This window comes from Psittacula echo, assembly GCF_963264785.1.
Source record: "Psittacula echo genome assembly, chromosome: 5".
Taxonomy (NCBI): Eukaryota; Metazoa; Chordata; class Aves; order Psittaciformes; family Psittacidae; genus Psittacula; species Psittacula echo.
In genome coordinates this window covers 42,491,019-42,505,276 of record NC_137739.1, presented here as the reverse complement: position 1 = coordinate 42,505,276, position 14,258 = coordinate 42,491,019, and the positions used below count along the sequence as shown (strand labels likewise).

Below are 14,258 nucleotides of genomic sequence, written 5' to 3'. Positions count from 1 at the left end.
ACAGACCCTATTCTTGCAAAGAACAACTAGATTATGTATTAATATCCTTTGATTGGAGTGTCCCAAGTCAAGGGCAAAAAGAGAGGAATTTTGGGCCATATTCCAACTTCTCTAGTTGTGTTCCATCAGTAACAGTGATACCGCATAGTAGCCTCTTAGCTGAGGAGAAAAGGCTAAACGAAAATTCTAAGTCCAGAATCAATGGTAAAACTTCCAAGAGGTTTAACTTTTCTTTCTCCAAATTTATCCTCCAGTAGTCAGACTTAACCTGTGCAAATCTATTCGAATAGGCCAAACTACCCCAGGCTTTCATTTCTTCAATTCCCACTGTAGGCTTAAATCATAGATTTAAACTAATAGTGTGTGTGGCTTTAAACTAACATAGTAAAATATAGCAAACTGTTCTAACTTGCTAACACGTAGAGAGAAAGGAACATCTGGCTGACGAGGAAAGGAACATCATGGGACTGATAACAACTTAGGAGACAATAAATAAGACCACGGATGCCAGCTTTCAAGACAGCAGAGTGGTGTCCAACATGAAGCAAGACTGGAACAGAACAGAAGCAAGGACATACCAATTACTAACTCAGCACTAGGACCTTGCGAGCATGAGCAAGCACTGAAGTCATTCAGTTACACAGTGAGGAAGACGATCAGTGACCACCAGTGACCCCCACTCAGCAAGAAAGCGCATGCATAATTAGAATGCAAATACTATAATTAGTTCCTGGGAAAGCTGTGAATATGCATGAGTATGCTAAATATATTGTTGCTGCCGGCAAGTATCACGTATGCTCACATAGAATCATAGAATAGTTAGGGTTGGAAAGGACCTTAAGATCATCTAGTTCCAACCCCCCTGCCATGGGCAGGGACACCTCACACTAAACCATGTCACCCAAGGCCTCATCCAACCTCGCCTTGAACGTGTGAGCTCAGCGCTGCAATAAAGAACTCCTGCTTTCAAAAACTCCAAATTGAGTCTTAACAGAGTTCCTCTGCCCAGCTTTTACGGTAACCCACTTTTGCTTATCTTTAATGTGATGATAAAGAAGAAAACAATTTTGTTTGATTGTTTTCTAATTGGATACTGGAGAACATTTTGCCAGTCGATATCATTAGAACAAAAAGCTAACAGACAGTAGTAATGCTTCAATTTGCCACTGTCTTGGATGAAGTTAAAAAAAAAAAATCAAACTCTACAAGGCAAATATTCCATCTTGCAGAAAAAGTCTCCTGAATTACTGTCTTCTATGAGAATTCTAGCACAGAGGATTTATTATGAATTTTACACAGCTTTTTTTTTTTTATGCAAAGATGTGGTTTTGTGGTTTTTTGGGTTTTTCTACTTCCCTGTAACACTCATATGGATAAACTGTTGAAAGAGGGACTAAAAATATTCCCAAATAGTTTTTCAGGTATGGAAAACCACCTTAGTTTATTTTGAAAGGTTTCATTGTCTTCAGATACAATTTGCTAAAAATAAAAAAAAAAAAAAAAAGAAACCCGTCCAAGAAAACCAACTAACCAAAGAAAAATCCCACAAAAAACCCATAAGTTTTTTACATGTCTTCTTCAAAAGAAAAAGGTATTTCTGGCTCAGCAGTCAAAACCCACCACAAACTCCTTGCTTTCCAAATATGATAAAACTAACTTCTATGCTGTTTCGCTCTGAATTTATCACTGGCATTTCTCATTCACCATTGAGAGTTGAAGAGGAGAAAACTAATTTTGCTTTCTTCAAAGGAGTTCAGATCTGACAACTCCTACTCTACTTTTGAGGTTTTGAAGATTTTTTTGAGTGGCATCTGTTTTTTCACTATACTTTGGCAGAAGAAACACTCCATTAAATAACTTTCTAACACTTAAAATATGTCTGCTGTGGTACTTTCTCTACCTCTGCCACAGAAGGAACACCTTTTCCTTGAATATTTCTTCTGCCTGATTTCAGGCAAGCTATGTCTGCCTTCTCCTCTCTGTATCTAAGAAGAAGGGCAGCTGGGATGCCCACCACCCATCTGGGCCCACTGAAGACTGCTCCTCACTCCCAAGCTGAGAAGTTTGTAAACTAGCAAGAAGTGAAGTGCACTGAAAACAAAGAGGAAATGGAGGAAAAACATCATTTACACAGTAATTTATATTTTTTTCTTTAAATACAATTTTATTAAAACATTTGCTTTTAATACCTTGTAGAAATCCACCACCTTGGAGACATCAGAAGCTGCTGACTTTCTCCAAACCAAAGGAAGAACAGGTACTTCTCCAAAACCTGCTTCAGCAGAATTTTTTCTCACTTTTAGCAATGACAGGTTGGATTTAGTAAGTTACTGTGAACTTGGCAAGATTTTTCACTTTGTCCTTTTAAAAGTATGCTTTAAAGAAAACTACTTTCATAAACAGACAGTAACTACAGATAAAGGGTCGGCATGCACCAAGGGGCTAAATTACAGGATAACCACAAGGACGTTACTAGATTGTGCTTTTAAGAAACTACCCAGAGACGCATCAGTGAACGCAGATCAGGAAGAAGGAAAGATTACTCGCAACTGAACAAGGGTTAAAATGCCAGGGATACAACAATATCAGGTCATCTATCAGCAGACTGATACAGTTTAAAATTCACATTCAGCATAAACGAGACAATATGCCTGTGATGATGGGGGACAAGCTACAGTACAATGCCTGAACTGTCCTAGAAAGCTGGTGTGCTGAGGGTGTGACTCTGATTCAGGAATTGGGCACCAGATTTGAAAGTCTCTTTTTAACGCACTGGGTGATCTACACTGTGAGACAAGTGGGGTTGGTATCTGTATCTGTGGAAATAGAAGAAAAACCTCCTTGCCTCTGACAGTGGTGAGCAACGACATTAATAAGCCTTGCCTTTTGGGGTCTGATATCAGCTTCCTCACTCAGCAGTTTCTTTCATTACTAGCCTTCCTGTAAGAAAACAGCACAGTGCACCAGCAGATGAGTCTACATGAAGGCTGACAGTTTGGTTACTTACACAAATACATACATTACACTGTTGGGACATTCGTATATGTCCTTTATCACAGGATCAAAGTGTTTTGTTTATGCCCTTGGCACATGCATATTTGTTTACTGGAGTCAGTATTTTGTCCTGCATGGTCTCCAATCCAGTTTTTATTTAAAACTACAAGACTATATGCTTTCCTTAAAAAAAAAAAAAAAAAACCAAACCAAAAAAACATCTTTCTCAGGTTTGACACACATGATTATTTGGGCATTTTTGGCTGTGTGGAAGGGTTCTTCTAGGCCAAAAAAAGAGTGCAGATAGATACTTGGTAACCACTTTGTGCAAAAAGTCACGGGAGTTTTATTTTTAACACTGATTTAAGAAATGGGCTTAACTGAAAACAGATGTACTTAATAGTCCATCTTACTTCATTGATGAGATGTGCAGAACCTTGCTTTGTCTATTTACAGCAGGTTAGGACTTACCCATTTTGCATCTGTCTTCTGCTACCTACAGCCTTTTCTATGAAGTTACTTTGACACAGTCCATTTTAATACAACATGAGGCTTCCCAGCAAACTGCCACTATTTTCATTTTTCGGCCATACAAAGCATTCCCAAAGCCATATGTACTTTTTGAAAGTTAATCAGGCAGGTATCATTGTAGGGTTTTCACAGATAAAATTAAGAACCACCATCTCTTGATGTATTATTTTCATGAAAACATATTAATAAGGAACACTTGTATGTTTTTTTCCCTTTGTTTGTTTAAATTATATTTGGCACAAACAAAAAATCAGCCTGTAACAAATTTCAGCATAACAAAGATCCATGGGATCACACATACAACAGAAGGTGACTTTCCTCTGTCACCTAAAGCTCCTGCTCCTACTAAGAATCCACCTTGGGAAAGATATTGACTTTATTGTTTCTGCTGATTTTTCTTTCTGCTTTACACTTAGGCTGTTTTGTCTGGATTAGCTCTTCAGGGGTATTCCCCAAAGGAGGCAGGAGTCGCTTCTTACAGTTTCGGTTTTCTGAGAGCCACTGGGGAGGCAGCTCAAAGGGTCCAAAACCAACCTGCAGGGAATACTTGTCATTTACCGTATCAGCTTCTGTGTCCACAGCTGGCGCCACCTGAGCTGTAGAGTCTGCAATTGTCTGTGGTATAAATTTGTGAACCAAAGTCTCTCCCACCTCTAAACTGCTGGTAGGAATTTCCTTCTGTTCCGAGTCACCAGCACCAACAGATTTGGTCTCATTCTCCTCATCTTCTGTTGGCTTGAAGATTTGTTGTTGCCCGATATGAAACATCTCCAGAAGCTGGCTTCCTGAACGGACACTGGGCTCCAGATTAGCATCTGCAAAACCACCTGAGCTGACAATATTTCTCCTGCTATACCTTTGGTGCAGCTGTACTAGTGTCCCCACTAAGCACTTTCGTACTGATTTGTTCACAGTTAAAAATAACAAAGGATTGGCCAGCAAAGAGACCTTGGGCAACCAGATGGCAGTGAGGAACAAGAAGACTGAAATATCTGAAATATTGAGTATGGTGCGGTAAATCACCAAAGTTACATAGGGGACACTGCAGAAAATAAATATCATAACCATGGAAAGCAGCATGGCATGAAGCTCAGCTTCTCGCTGGGAGGCATAAGGGATAGAAATTGTATTCTGAGGGGTCCTTAATGCAGCTATGATGACTTTTTTCTTCTGGCTGGCACTCAGTGCCCTGCGAATAAGAATCATAAAGAGAAATACCACAGCCACTGGTACAATCACTGTGGTGATGTTATAGATGATGACATATATCAGGTGGCCAAGGGAGTAACTCCAAGATTCAGAACAGGTGGACATGGCATAAATATCAGACACGTTGGTTACAGCAAATACTGGAATGCTGGCCACTATTGCATGGGCCCAGATATAGATAACCAGGTCTCGGGATTTTGCATCAGATATTTTTCTTTCCAGAGGGTATAAAACAGAGTAGTACCTGTCAAAAAATAAAACAAAATAAAATTACAACTGATTCAATGCAAAAAGTGAAATCTGTAATGAGCATAATGGTTAGGAGAAGCTTCTCAGCAAAATGCCCCAAACCCTTAACTGGGTTGCCAACTACCTACCTGCTTATGAGGGGAAAAAAAAGGAACAAAAAGAGAATGCCTTTGCTGGCCTGTCTGTGGAAAAAAAGTGAATAGTCAAACTTCAGGATCACATTATGGTGGCAAAAGATTCTTTCAGTAAGTGGAACTGTATCACTTCAGCTCATGCATTTGAACATTATTTTGAAGCTTTCATTATTTACTTGTAAACTGGACAGTATATTTCACACAGCACAAAATCTCAGAAAACGTGATTGAGGCGTAGGTATGTTGCATTGAAAGGTCATACTCATAGTTAATTTGAAAGCCTGCTTTATGATAGATTTTTTTCTCTGGATATCTGGAAAAAGCTGTTGGTCACAAATTACATGTACCCCTCTACTGGAAGTACAAAGAGGTTTTGTTCTGCAGAAGCTCTGTATGGCAAGGCCCTGAGCAAAAGACCAAACAGTGAACAGTCTGTGTGCATTAAAACATGCACTTCAGATTTCAGGCACTGCTTCATTGCTTGCTTACTACTGTAGACTTTTAAGCTCACAGAATTTTCGTGACAAACCTACCCTTTCACACTTACCATTATAAGCAGAAGTAGTTTGTGCTTTTTGTGAGTAAGATTGCAAGTTTTACTGGTGAAGGGCAAATGATATGCTATTCCAGTGCCAACACTGGTATGCATTACAGAGTGATACTGCATTTATCAAGGCATTAACACTCAAGTAAGAGACATACCACTTTATTAGGTATAGAGTTTAGTTTGGCAGAGCTAATGTATCGTGTGGTGAGACACAGTAACAGACTAACAATAATTTTATGTAACATGTATAAATGCACTGGTTCAGTAATGTAAACTGTATTAAACCAGTATCTACCTTTCCTTAAAAATATATACTTACTGTCACTGACAAGATGTTAGAGCTGTTCATTTAGGTGTAATAAGGCTAATAATAATAAGCAAACTGAACTGAATCCAAAAACTTAAGACAATCCAAAGGGCCACTTTTGATTTAGCCTCATCTTCTATATACAAAACCTCTCAGATTTAATTCTGATTGTATTAATACTGGGGGATTTTTTTAAATAAATCTACATTTGAAATTTGAAATAGATAGCTAATTTACCTCAGGCATTGGTAAATTCTTCTAACAGGCAATGGCTTTCAACTTCCACAGTTAAAAATGCACCTTATCTATAGTCTGAAGTTGTCTGCTTTCAAGTTCCATTACTGAACAAAAATTGTCAACAAGAAAGAAAGGATAAAAACTTCTCTGAAGACAAATCTATAGACTCAAAGTCCTTTATAATTGTTCAGAGATATCAGAGTAAACTGAAAAATAAAGGGTTTTGATGTTACAGAGAAAAATATGCCAATATGTTCTAGAAAGAAGCTGTACACTGTGAGAAAAGCACTCACAGATCAATATGAAAGATATAAAAGGGTTTCAAAGGGAGAAATAAGAAAGAAAAATCAAGGATCCTGGCAAATTTTCTCTCTTACCTGTCAAGAGCAATGGCTGGAAAACTAAGGATGGTCACTGAGCAGAAGACTTTGTGCAGAAACTTGGCAATTCTGCAGAAGAGCATCGTATAGATCCACCAGCAGCAGTGTGGACTGGCACTAAGAGCAATGTCAAAAGGCACACAGACTAGGCTGGCACAGATCCCCGAGCAGGCCAAATTCTTAATGAGTCTGTTTGTTACAGACTTAAGTACTGATGTCCTGCAAGTTGACCACAGCATCATGATGTTACCTGTGAGTAGAGACAGGAAAGGTAAAGCACAAATAAAAATCATAGAATCATAGAATACTTAGATTTAGAAAGGACCTTAAGATCATCTAGTTCCAACACAAACAAACAAGCAACCAACCAACCCCTTCCACCCCCAAACCCAACAATAATTTTTACAGTTCTGAATGTTCCCTAGTACTGCAAACAAAAATACTTGTTTGGAGTTTGCCAGGAGTCACTGATTTGAACCATCACACTGCTCAAACTAAACAGTCTGTAATGACTAGTGGCTTTATAATTCAGATGAGTGAAAACAATTATTCCCCAGCTATTTCTTCCCAACTTCTAATGATGAATGAACTAGAGAATTTCTGAGGAAAATGCTTAAATAGGATATCCAAACCATGCTTTTTAGATGCTTATGTTAACTCCTGCATTAAATGAGCCATCCTGAATATTCAAATATATGAATTTGCTAAAGTTTTCATATTTTACTAATTAGTGCATAATTCTTTTTAAAAGATAAAAATACACTGCAAGTAAACGTAAAGATAATTGAAATATAAATTAGTTTTAATCTGTTTGTCTCTGTGCTCTGTAAGTGCATCACAGCAGCTTGCTTTTTCCACTGGCCACTTCAGTGACACAGACAGGCCTGTGTGAAACCACATCCAGAAGAATTTTGTCCTTTTTTTGTCCCCCCAAGAGTTTCTATATATACCTAATGACCTGCAATTAAACAAAAATTCTATGATTCTATGATTCTATTGAAGTAAACGGGGGAGGCAAAAAAAGAAAAAAAAGTCTCAATGCACATAACTTCACAAAAGTAAACACAGAAGGCAACTCACTTTTGGATATTCAAGCCCTACACATTTGTTTCAACTAGGGTGAATGGCTGACTGTGAAGCAGAAGTACAGAGAAAAGTCAAATATACACAGTGAGAGAAAACAGCATCTTAAGCTGCTGATTGAGATATGAAAAAGCAGCTGCAGTCCCCCCTACTTTTCTCCATTGAAACTACCATTTTTTGGCTTGATTTTTCCTCTAAACCAATAAAAACCCCCATATAAAATGCCAGCAAGGTCATATTCTTGTTCACATGGCTGATGTGTATACCAAATGGCAAGTACTAAGAAATACCAGAAAGTCAAGTTTAGCTTCTTGATAAAACCGTGCACCACTTCAATAGAAGCATGCAGCATTAACTTCAAAATCTACCTCACAGACATGCTATTTCAGCCTGCAGTTCTTGAATTTGGAATTCAATTTTCTATATACTGTGTTGTGTCTTATGCAAATTTCTTTTTGGTAGCTGACAAAATATTGAGTTACGTATTTACTATCTGATGTGTTTTAAAGAATGGAATCATCATCTAGTTTTGGCAGGTGCTTTGGGCTTGACAATGTAATTCACAGGCAGTATTTGATCAGTTATATTTAAAGCTTCCTAAGTTGCTAGGAGATATTCAGTCAACCAAACCACTTGCTTTCAAGAATATCTCTAACTCTCCAGTTATTAAAGAAATACTTCTCACATATGTTATTACAGTGCCCTGGAATAGGGGAGGAGCTGGGTTGGGTTTTTTTTGTTTGGTTAGTTTGGTTTTTAACTTGAATCTTTCATCTGGTTTGAATTGCACTGATTTTGTAATCCTACTTCCAAAGCAAGTTTCACCTCCATTAGAATGAATATAAATGAATAATGGAAAAAATAAAAGAAATAAGAGGGTTTTTCATTAATACTTCAGAAGCTGCTAGAGAACTCCTGAGCTATTCTTCAGGGTCCTACAGAGGAGTTTCATTCAAGACTACACATATTAAACTGTTGAATTCCTTCTACAAATTACATCATATTGTCATTTGTACATCAGAGTCACAAAGAAATAAAATTAGCCCTGGTGCTGACTAATCCTAAATAGAAGTGGAAAGAATAAAGTGTAAAATAGAAATACTAGTTCTAAGATCAGGAAGAACTCCTTAGACAGACACAATAAAGTCAGAGCCTGAAAGGGAAAGAACGGATTAGCAGAGAGAACTGTCCACTTGAAAGTTAGTGAGTGAATATGTCTCAGGGAAACATTACTTTTTTACTTGCAACTATGAGTAACTTGATGAACCAGATCAGCTTCAACATAGACTGGTAAATCTTTCTGCTAATGCCTTCAAATCAAATATTGCCCTCCACGCATCTCAAAGCCACCTACTCAGAGAAAAAATATTACACCAGAAACTTGCACAGCATTAAATATTGAATAAATATTGAAGCTTCAGAACAAAACTGCATGCATTTCCCATTTTGTTGCTTCTCACCTCTCCCCAGCAACTCCTTTCCATGGAAAAGGATAACGACATTCCAGGCAACAAGGTAATTTAACAAACATTATAGCAATTGCACTCTGAGCCTTTTCACAATGTCTAGAGGCACTTTTCTGCTCTGTATGTATTAGTCATTCACTGTTGATCCTGTGAAAGACGCTAGTCTAACACCAGTATTCTCCTTGACTTAAAACTGTACTAGAGGCTGTTGCACACTCCTACAATGGGCAAAACTGTCGTTTTCTACCATGAGTTAGTTTTTGAGATATTTCTGCTTGATAACTGCTCTAGGGCTACATAACCTTGGATTCAAACTCCATAACTGGATTGTACTGGTTAGCTGGGAGGCATCCAGGGAAAGCTGGACTGAACAAGCAGCTGGAAAATGTAGCAGCTGGAAAATGTAGCATCTTGCTGTTTCCTTGAAGTCAGTACCGCCCAGGACACGAGTGTTACTTATAATTGATCACATGTGACAAAGCATATCCCATATTCATTGTACAGAATTCCACAACTAAAAAAGATGAAGTGTTTTCATTTAAAAAGGAAAGGCATTTTTTTGGTCTTCTCAGAGAATGAGCTATGTGAACGTAAAATGCTTACTACACGTGACATTACTTGACGAACTTATCAACAGACGGACTAAGTGAGCAGGAGGTAAGTATGCACCTTCTCTGTGCCTTTGCAAAATTCTCAGACTAAAAGAGAGGAATAGGAAATAGGTAATCACTACATGAGAAGCAGCTCTTTCCACGTTTAAAGCCTGCCAAACAAGGTTAAACAGAGTTCATTTTATCCTCTTCTATTACTGTAACTATCAACATTCAATAAAATCTCCATGTACTATACACCAATTCCACTGTATTCAGATTTGAAAAGATGGTTGTTTCCAGTCATGCCCTACTGTTAATTGAGAGGTATCACAGATAAGCAGCCATAGAGTACATGAAGTTGCATAAAAGTACACCAAGAAAGTAAATACAAAGGTCCAAGCACAAGCATAACCTTTGTAGTGTTCCACGTTCCCTGTATCTGCAAGGAGTAACATTCTCTGAGCGTGAAATGTTATCAGAATACATTAGTCTGATTCAAAGCAGCAAAAAATACTTCCGTTTCTCTTTCAAGTCGTACTCTCCTTGGATTTCACTGCCTGACACAAAGCATTGATGCAGGCATCAACAGGTGAGCTAGTTTTGAAATACTAGCTCTTAGTAATTCAAATAACATGAAAGATTCTTAATAATACTTCTAACAAACAGAAGGACAATCCCCATGGAAACCAGAGACAGTTACTTAAAACAAATGCATTTGCCATGCAATCATGGAAAAAAAAAAAAAAGAAAAGGAAGAAGAAATAAGCTCTTTGTCGACTAACACATGGAACACAATCCATTAGCTGGGTTTGACATTCATCTTACATTTTTGTTAACATTAATTGAATGTTAACGTAATTGAATCAAAACAAAGTCCACATTGCTTTCCTCTGCTTTCTGATTTTTCTCCTACCCAGCGCGGGGTTCTCAGAATCCAGCCATCTTTCCCAGCAAAGAGCCTCTGCCCACCCCACCCACACTCCATGCAGGGTTACAGGAAGGAAGTGGCAGCCCTCTTTCTAACAAAAGAATATGGGAAGCAATCAAAAAGTTTAGGAACTGGGCCATTAAAATAAAAAATTAACTGAAAAAGTCACAGCATGATGAACTGGAAAAACCTCCCTTGTTGAAACACCAGGATGATTACATTCCCAACCCTCAACCTCTTTCTTTCATACTGTTTTCTGAGGTATTTTAAGGAAGGGTTTTTTCCACTGAACTTACTATGCTAAAAGACAAATCTCACTCAAAAAGTGGTTCACTGGAAATATTTTTGGCAACCCCTGATAGGTAGCTATCAAATATCCTTCTTATATTAACACGTATGTTGTTTACTTATTCATCTCCAGAAGGAACAGGGATCTGTCAGGATATATGTTGGCTTACACAGCTGGAAAAAATGTCTAACTTTATCACAGAATTGTTGAGGGTAGAAGGCACCTCTAAAGATCATCTGGACCAAACCCCTGCTCAAGCAAGAACAAATTATTGTAATTCTTTATAATTCTTGTGTATTTTAGTTCAAAAAAATATAGTCATCAGACTGTCAGAATTGCTTTTACAGATGAAAATTAGAATGTCCCTAAACCATATCTAACCTTTTTTTACATTCTAGTTGCCAGTGTCAAAATTCAGTGATAAAAAGAGTGGTCAATAACTTAATTTGGGTTTTTTTAACATATTTATTTCCTTTTCAGTTTGTGCACATGTGCAATCAGATGTTTTACATCCAACATGAAGTGTCTGATGCAAGAGAACTACCTTGGAACAAGGTCTGCTGTATACCAAACTTTTTTTTTTTTTTTACTTCATAAAACAGGTGATCTCCTTAATTTTAAAATTATATTTCTAACTGCTATTCTTAAAATTCCCAATCACATATTCCTACTTTCATCATAAGTATTGATTTAGAACTATACTATGTAAAAGACTTATCAGCGTGGAGCTCTGATCACCAAACTTGGCTCTACTGAACTGCATCAAGCACAAATTTGCTCAGTACAGAGTAGCTAGTTGCAAAGCATTTCAGTATAGATGTAAATTATACTGGATTTTTAGAGTGTTTATTTAGTGTGGTTTTGCTCCCAAAAAAGTACATAGTTACACAGTAGAAGAGATTTTAGGGAAGGAGTTAGCTCATAGCAGCTTAGTCCCAGAAAATGAACATAAGATTTCCTTGTAAAAACAGGTAAGCCATTGACTTTTGTTGCAGTATTGCCTAGGATTGCCAAGTCTGCAATATTGCAGTATTGCCAAGGCCAACACCTGCCTAAACAATCTACTGACAGCAGCTACTCTGCCTTGTTGTGAAGATGGAGTAAAGTTAGGAAACATATTTGAAGAAATTTAAAATTGTTCTTACAGCAAGCAGAACTTGTGTGCTATGGTGGTATTTGTAATGTCAAAATCACTTCGGTAAATAATCATTAATATAATGCCATTTCTGACTTTTTTTACTGTTGCCCTTAGTACTTTATAAATTTATTGTCTGTGGGCAGACTCTAAATTAATTGCATCATGCTAAAGTCTAGGATACCCACATGCATTTCTCTTACATATGCCTACTGAAGGGAGATAAGAAAATGCTGCACTGGTAATTCTCCACTTCTTCATACCCACTGCCACTTTTTCCGAACTCACTTTTTGTACTTATTGTCCCATTAAACAGACATGATTTCTGGGCAGCAACAATCATTTTCTCCCTTTTGATAAACTACAGTCCTTCAACAGCCACCATGATCATTTCAGCCAACCAAGGAAACAACCAAACCCACTTATTTTGCTCAAGTACAGTCAACCTGTCTGAATTCCTTGCCTCTATTTTAAAATGGATATCCTCAAAGAACCTGAAACTCTTTAGGCTCCTTAGAAGGAAAAAAGTTTAAAGAATATTGTGCCTGCAACTTCAGGACCTTGGATTGCTCCCATGTCAGGAAAACATGACAAATGTAAAGCATTACCTTTGAAACCTAAGCTAGGAAATTTAAAAAAACTGAAAAAAAAAGAATGTCCAGATTTACTGCCCTATCCATCGGAGGAATACAAATCTTTTTATAGTTACTAACTTTTTGAATCACGGTGCCTAAGGGACCAGTTTGTTTTACTTATTGTGAAAATATTGTGAAGTTCCTGACAACTGGAAAAAGGGAAATATAACTCCCATTTTCAAGAAGGGGAAAATGGATGACCCGGGGAATTACAGACCAGTCAGTCTCACCTCTGTGCCTGGCAAAATCTTGGAGCAGATTCTCCTGGAAGGCATGCTAAGGCACATGAAAAACAACAAGGTGGTTGGTGACAGCCAGCGTGGCTTCACTAAGTGGAAATCCTGCCTGACCAATTTGGTGGCCTTCTATGATGGGGCTACAAAACTGATGGACAGGGGTAGAGCAGCTGACGTCATCTGAACCTGGACTTGTGCAAAGCGTTCGACACTGTCCCACACGACATCCTTGTCTCTAAATTGGAGAGACATCAATTTGATGGGTGGACCACTCGGTGGATAAAGAACTGGCTGGATGGCCACACACAAAGAGTTGTGGTCAATGGCTCAACGTCCGGCTGGAGACCGGTAATGAGTGGTGTCCCTCAGGGAGCGGTGTTGGGACCGGTCTTGTTCAACATCTTTGTCCTGGTTTAGCAGTAGCAGTCATTTTTTCTACTGGTGCAGTGTTGTGTTTTGACTTTCGACCTGAGAATAATATGATAAAGCTGATGTTTTCAGTTGTGGGTCAGAATGTTTACCCTGACCAAGGACTTTGTGAGTCTCATGCTCTGCCAGGGAGGAGGAGAAGCCGGGAGGAAGCAGGGACAGGACACCTGACCCAAACTAACCAAAGAGGTATTCCATACCACAGCACGTCATGCCCAGGATGTAGAAGTGAGAGTCCCCGGAAGCGCTGGATCATGGCAGGGTGGGGGTGAGGTACTGGTTGGTGAGCGGTTGTATTCTCTTGCTTGTTATTTCCTTTATCATTATTACTATTAGTGGTAGCAGTAGTGATTTGTGTTATACCTTAGTTATTAAACTGTTCTTATCTCAACCCGTGGGAGCTGCATTCTTTTGATTCTCCTCCCCATCCCTCCAGGAGTGGGGGGAAGAAAGGTGGGGGGGGGGGTAGTGGACTGCATGGTTCTGATTTACGGCCTGGGCTTAAACCACGACACATGGACAGTGGGATTGAGTGCGCCCTCAGCAAGGTTGCCGATGACACCAAGCTGTGTGGTTCGGTTGATACGCCGGAGGGAAGGGATGCCATCCAGAGGGACCTTGACACGCTTGTGAGGTGGGCTGATGCCAACCTTATGAAGTTTAACCATGCCAAGTGCAAGGTCCTACACCTGGGTGGGAGCAATCCCAGGCACAGCTACAGGTTGGGCAGAGAAGAGATTCAGAGCAGCCCTGCGGAGAAGGACTTGGGGGTGTTGGTCGATGAGAAAATGAACATGAGCCGGCTTCAGTGTGCGACCTCAGAGCAGCCTTCCAGTATCTGAAGGGGGCCTACAAGGATGCTGGGGATGGACTCTT

General features: G+C 38.9%; 1 protein-coding gene across 1 annotated transcript in view; it reads right to left on the bottom strand.

Annotated features, from left to right (window-relative positions):
- Positions 1-2,229: 2,229 nt before the first annotated feature.
- The window catches only part of GPR176 (G protein-coupled receptor 176), a 44,494-nt gene continuing 32,465 nt past the window's right edge, over positions 2,230-14,258 (bottom strand). The window contains exons 2-4 of the mRNA XM_080619796.1: positions 6,586-6,838; positions 5,112-5,165; positions 2,230-4,978 (exon numbers count right to left, since the gene is read on the bottom strand). Coding sequence (XP_080475922.1) covers positions 3,871-4,978; positions 5,112-5,165; positions 6,586-6,838 — 1,415 coding nt within the window. The 3' untranslated portion in view covers positions 2,230-3,870. The remainder of the gene's footprint in view (positions 4,979-5,111; positions 5,166-6,585; positions 6,839-14,258) is intronic.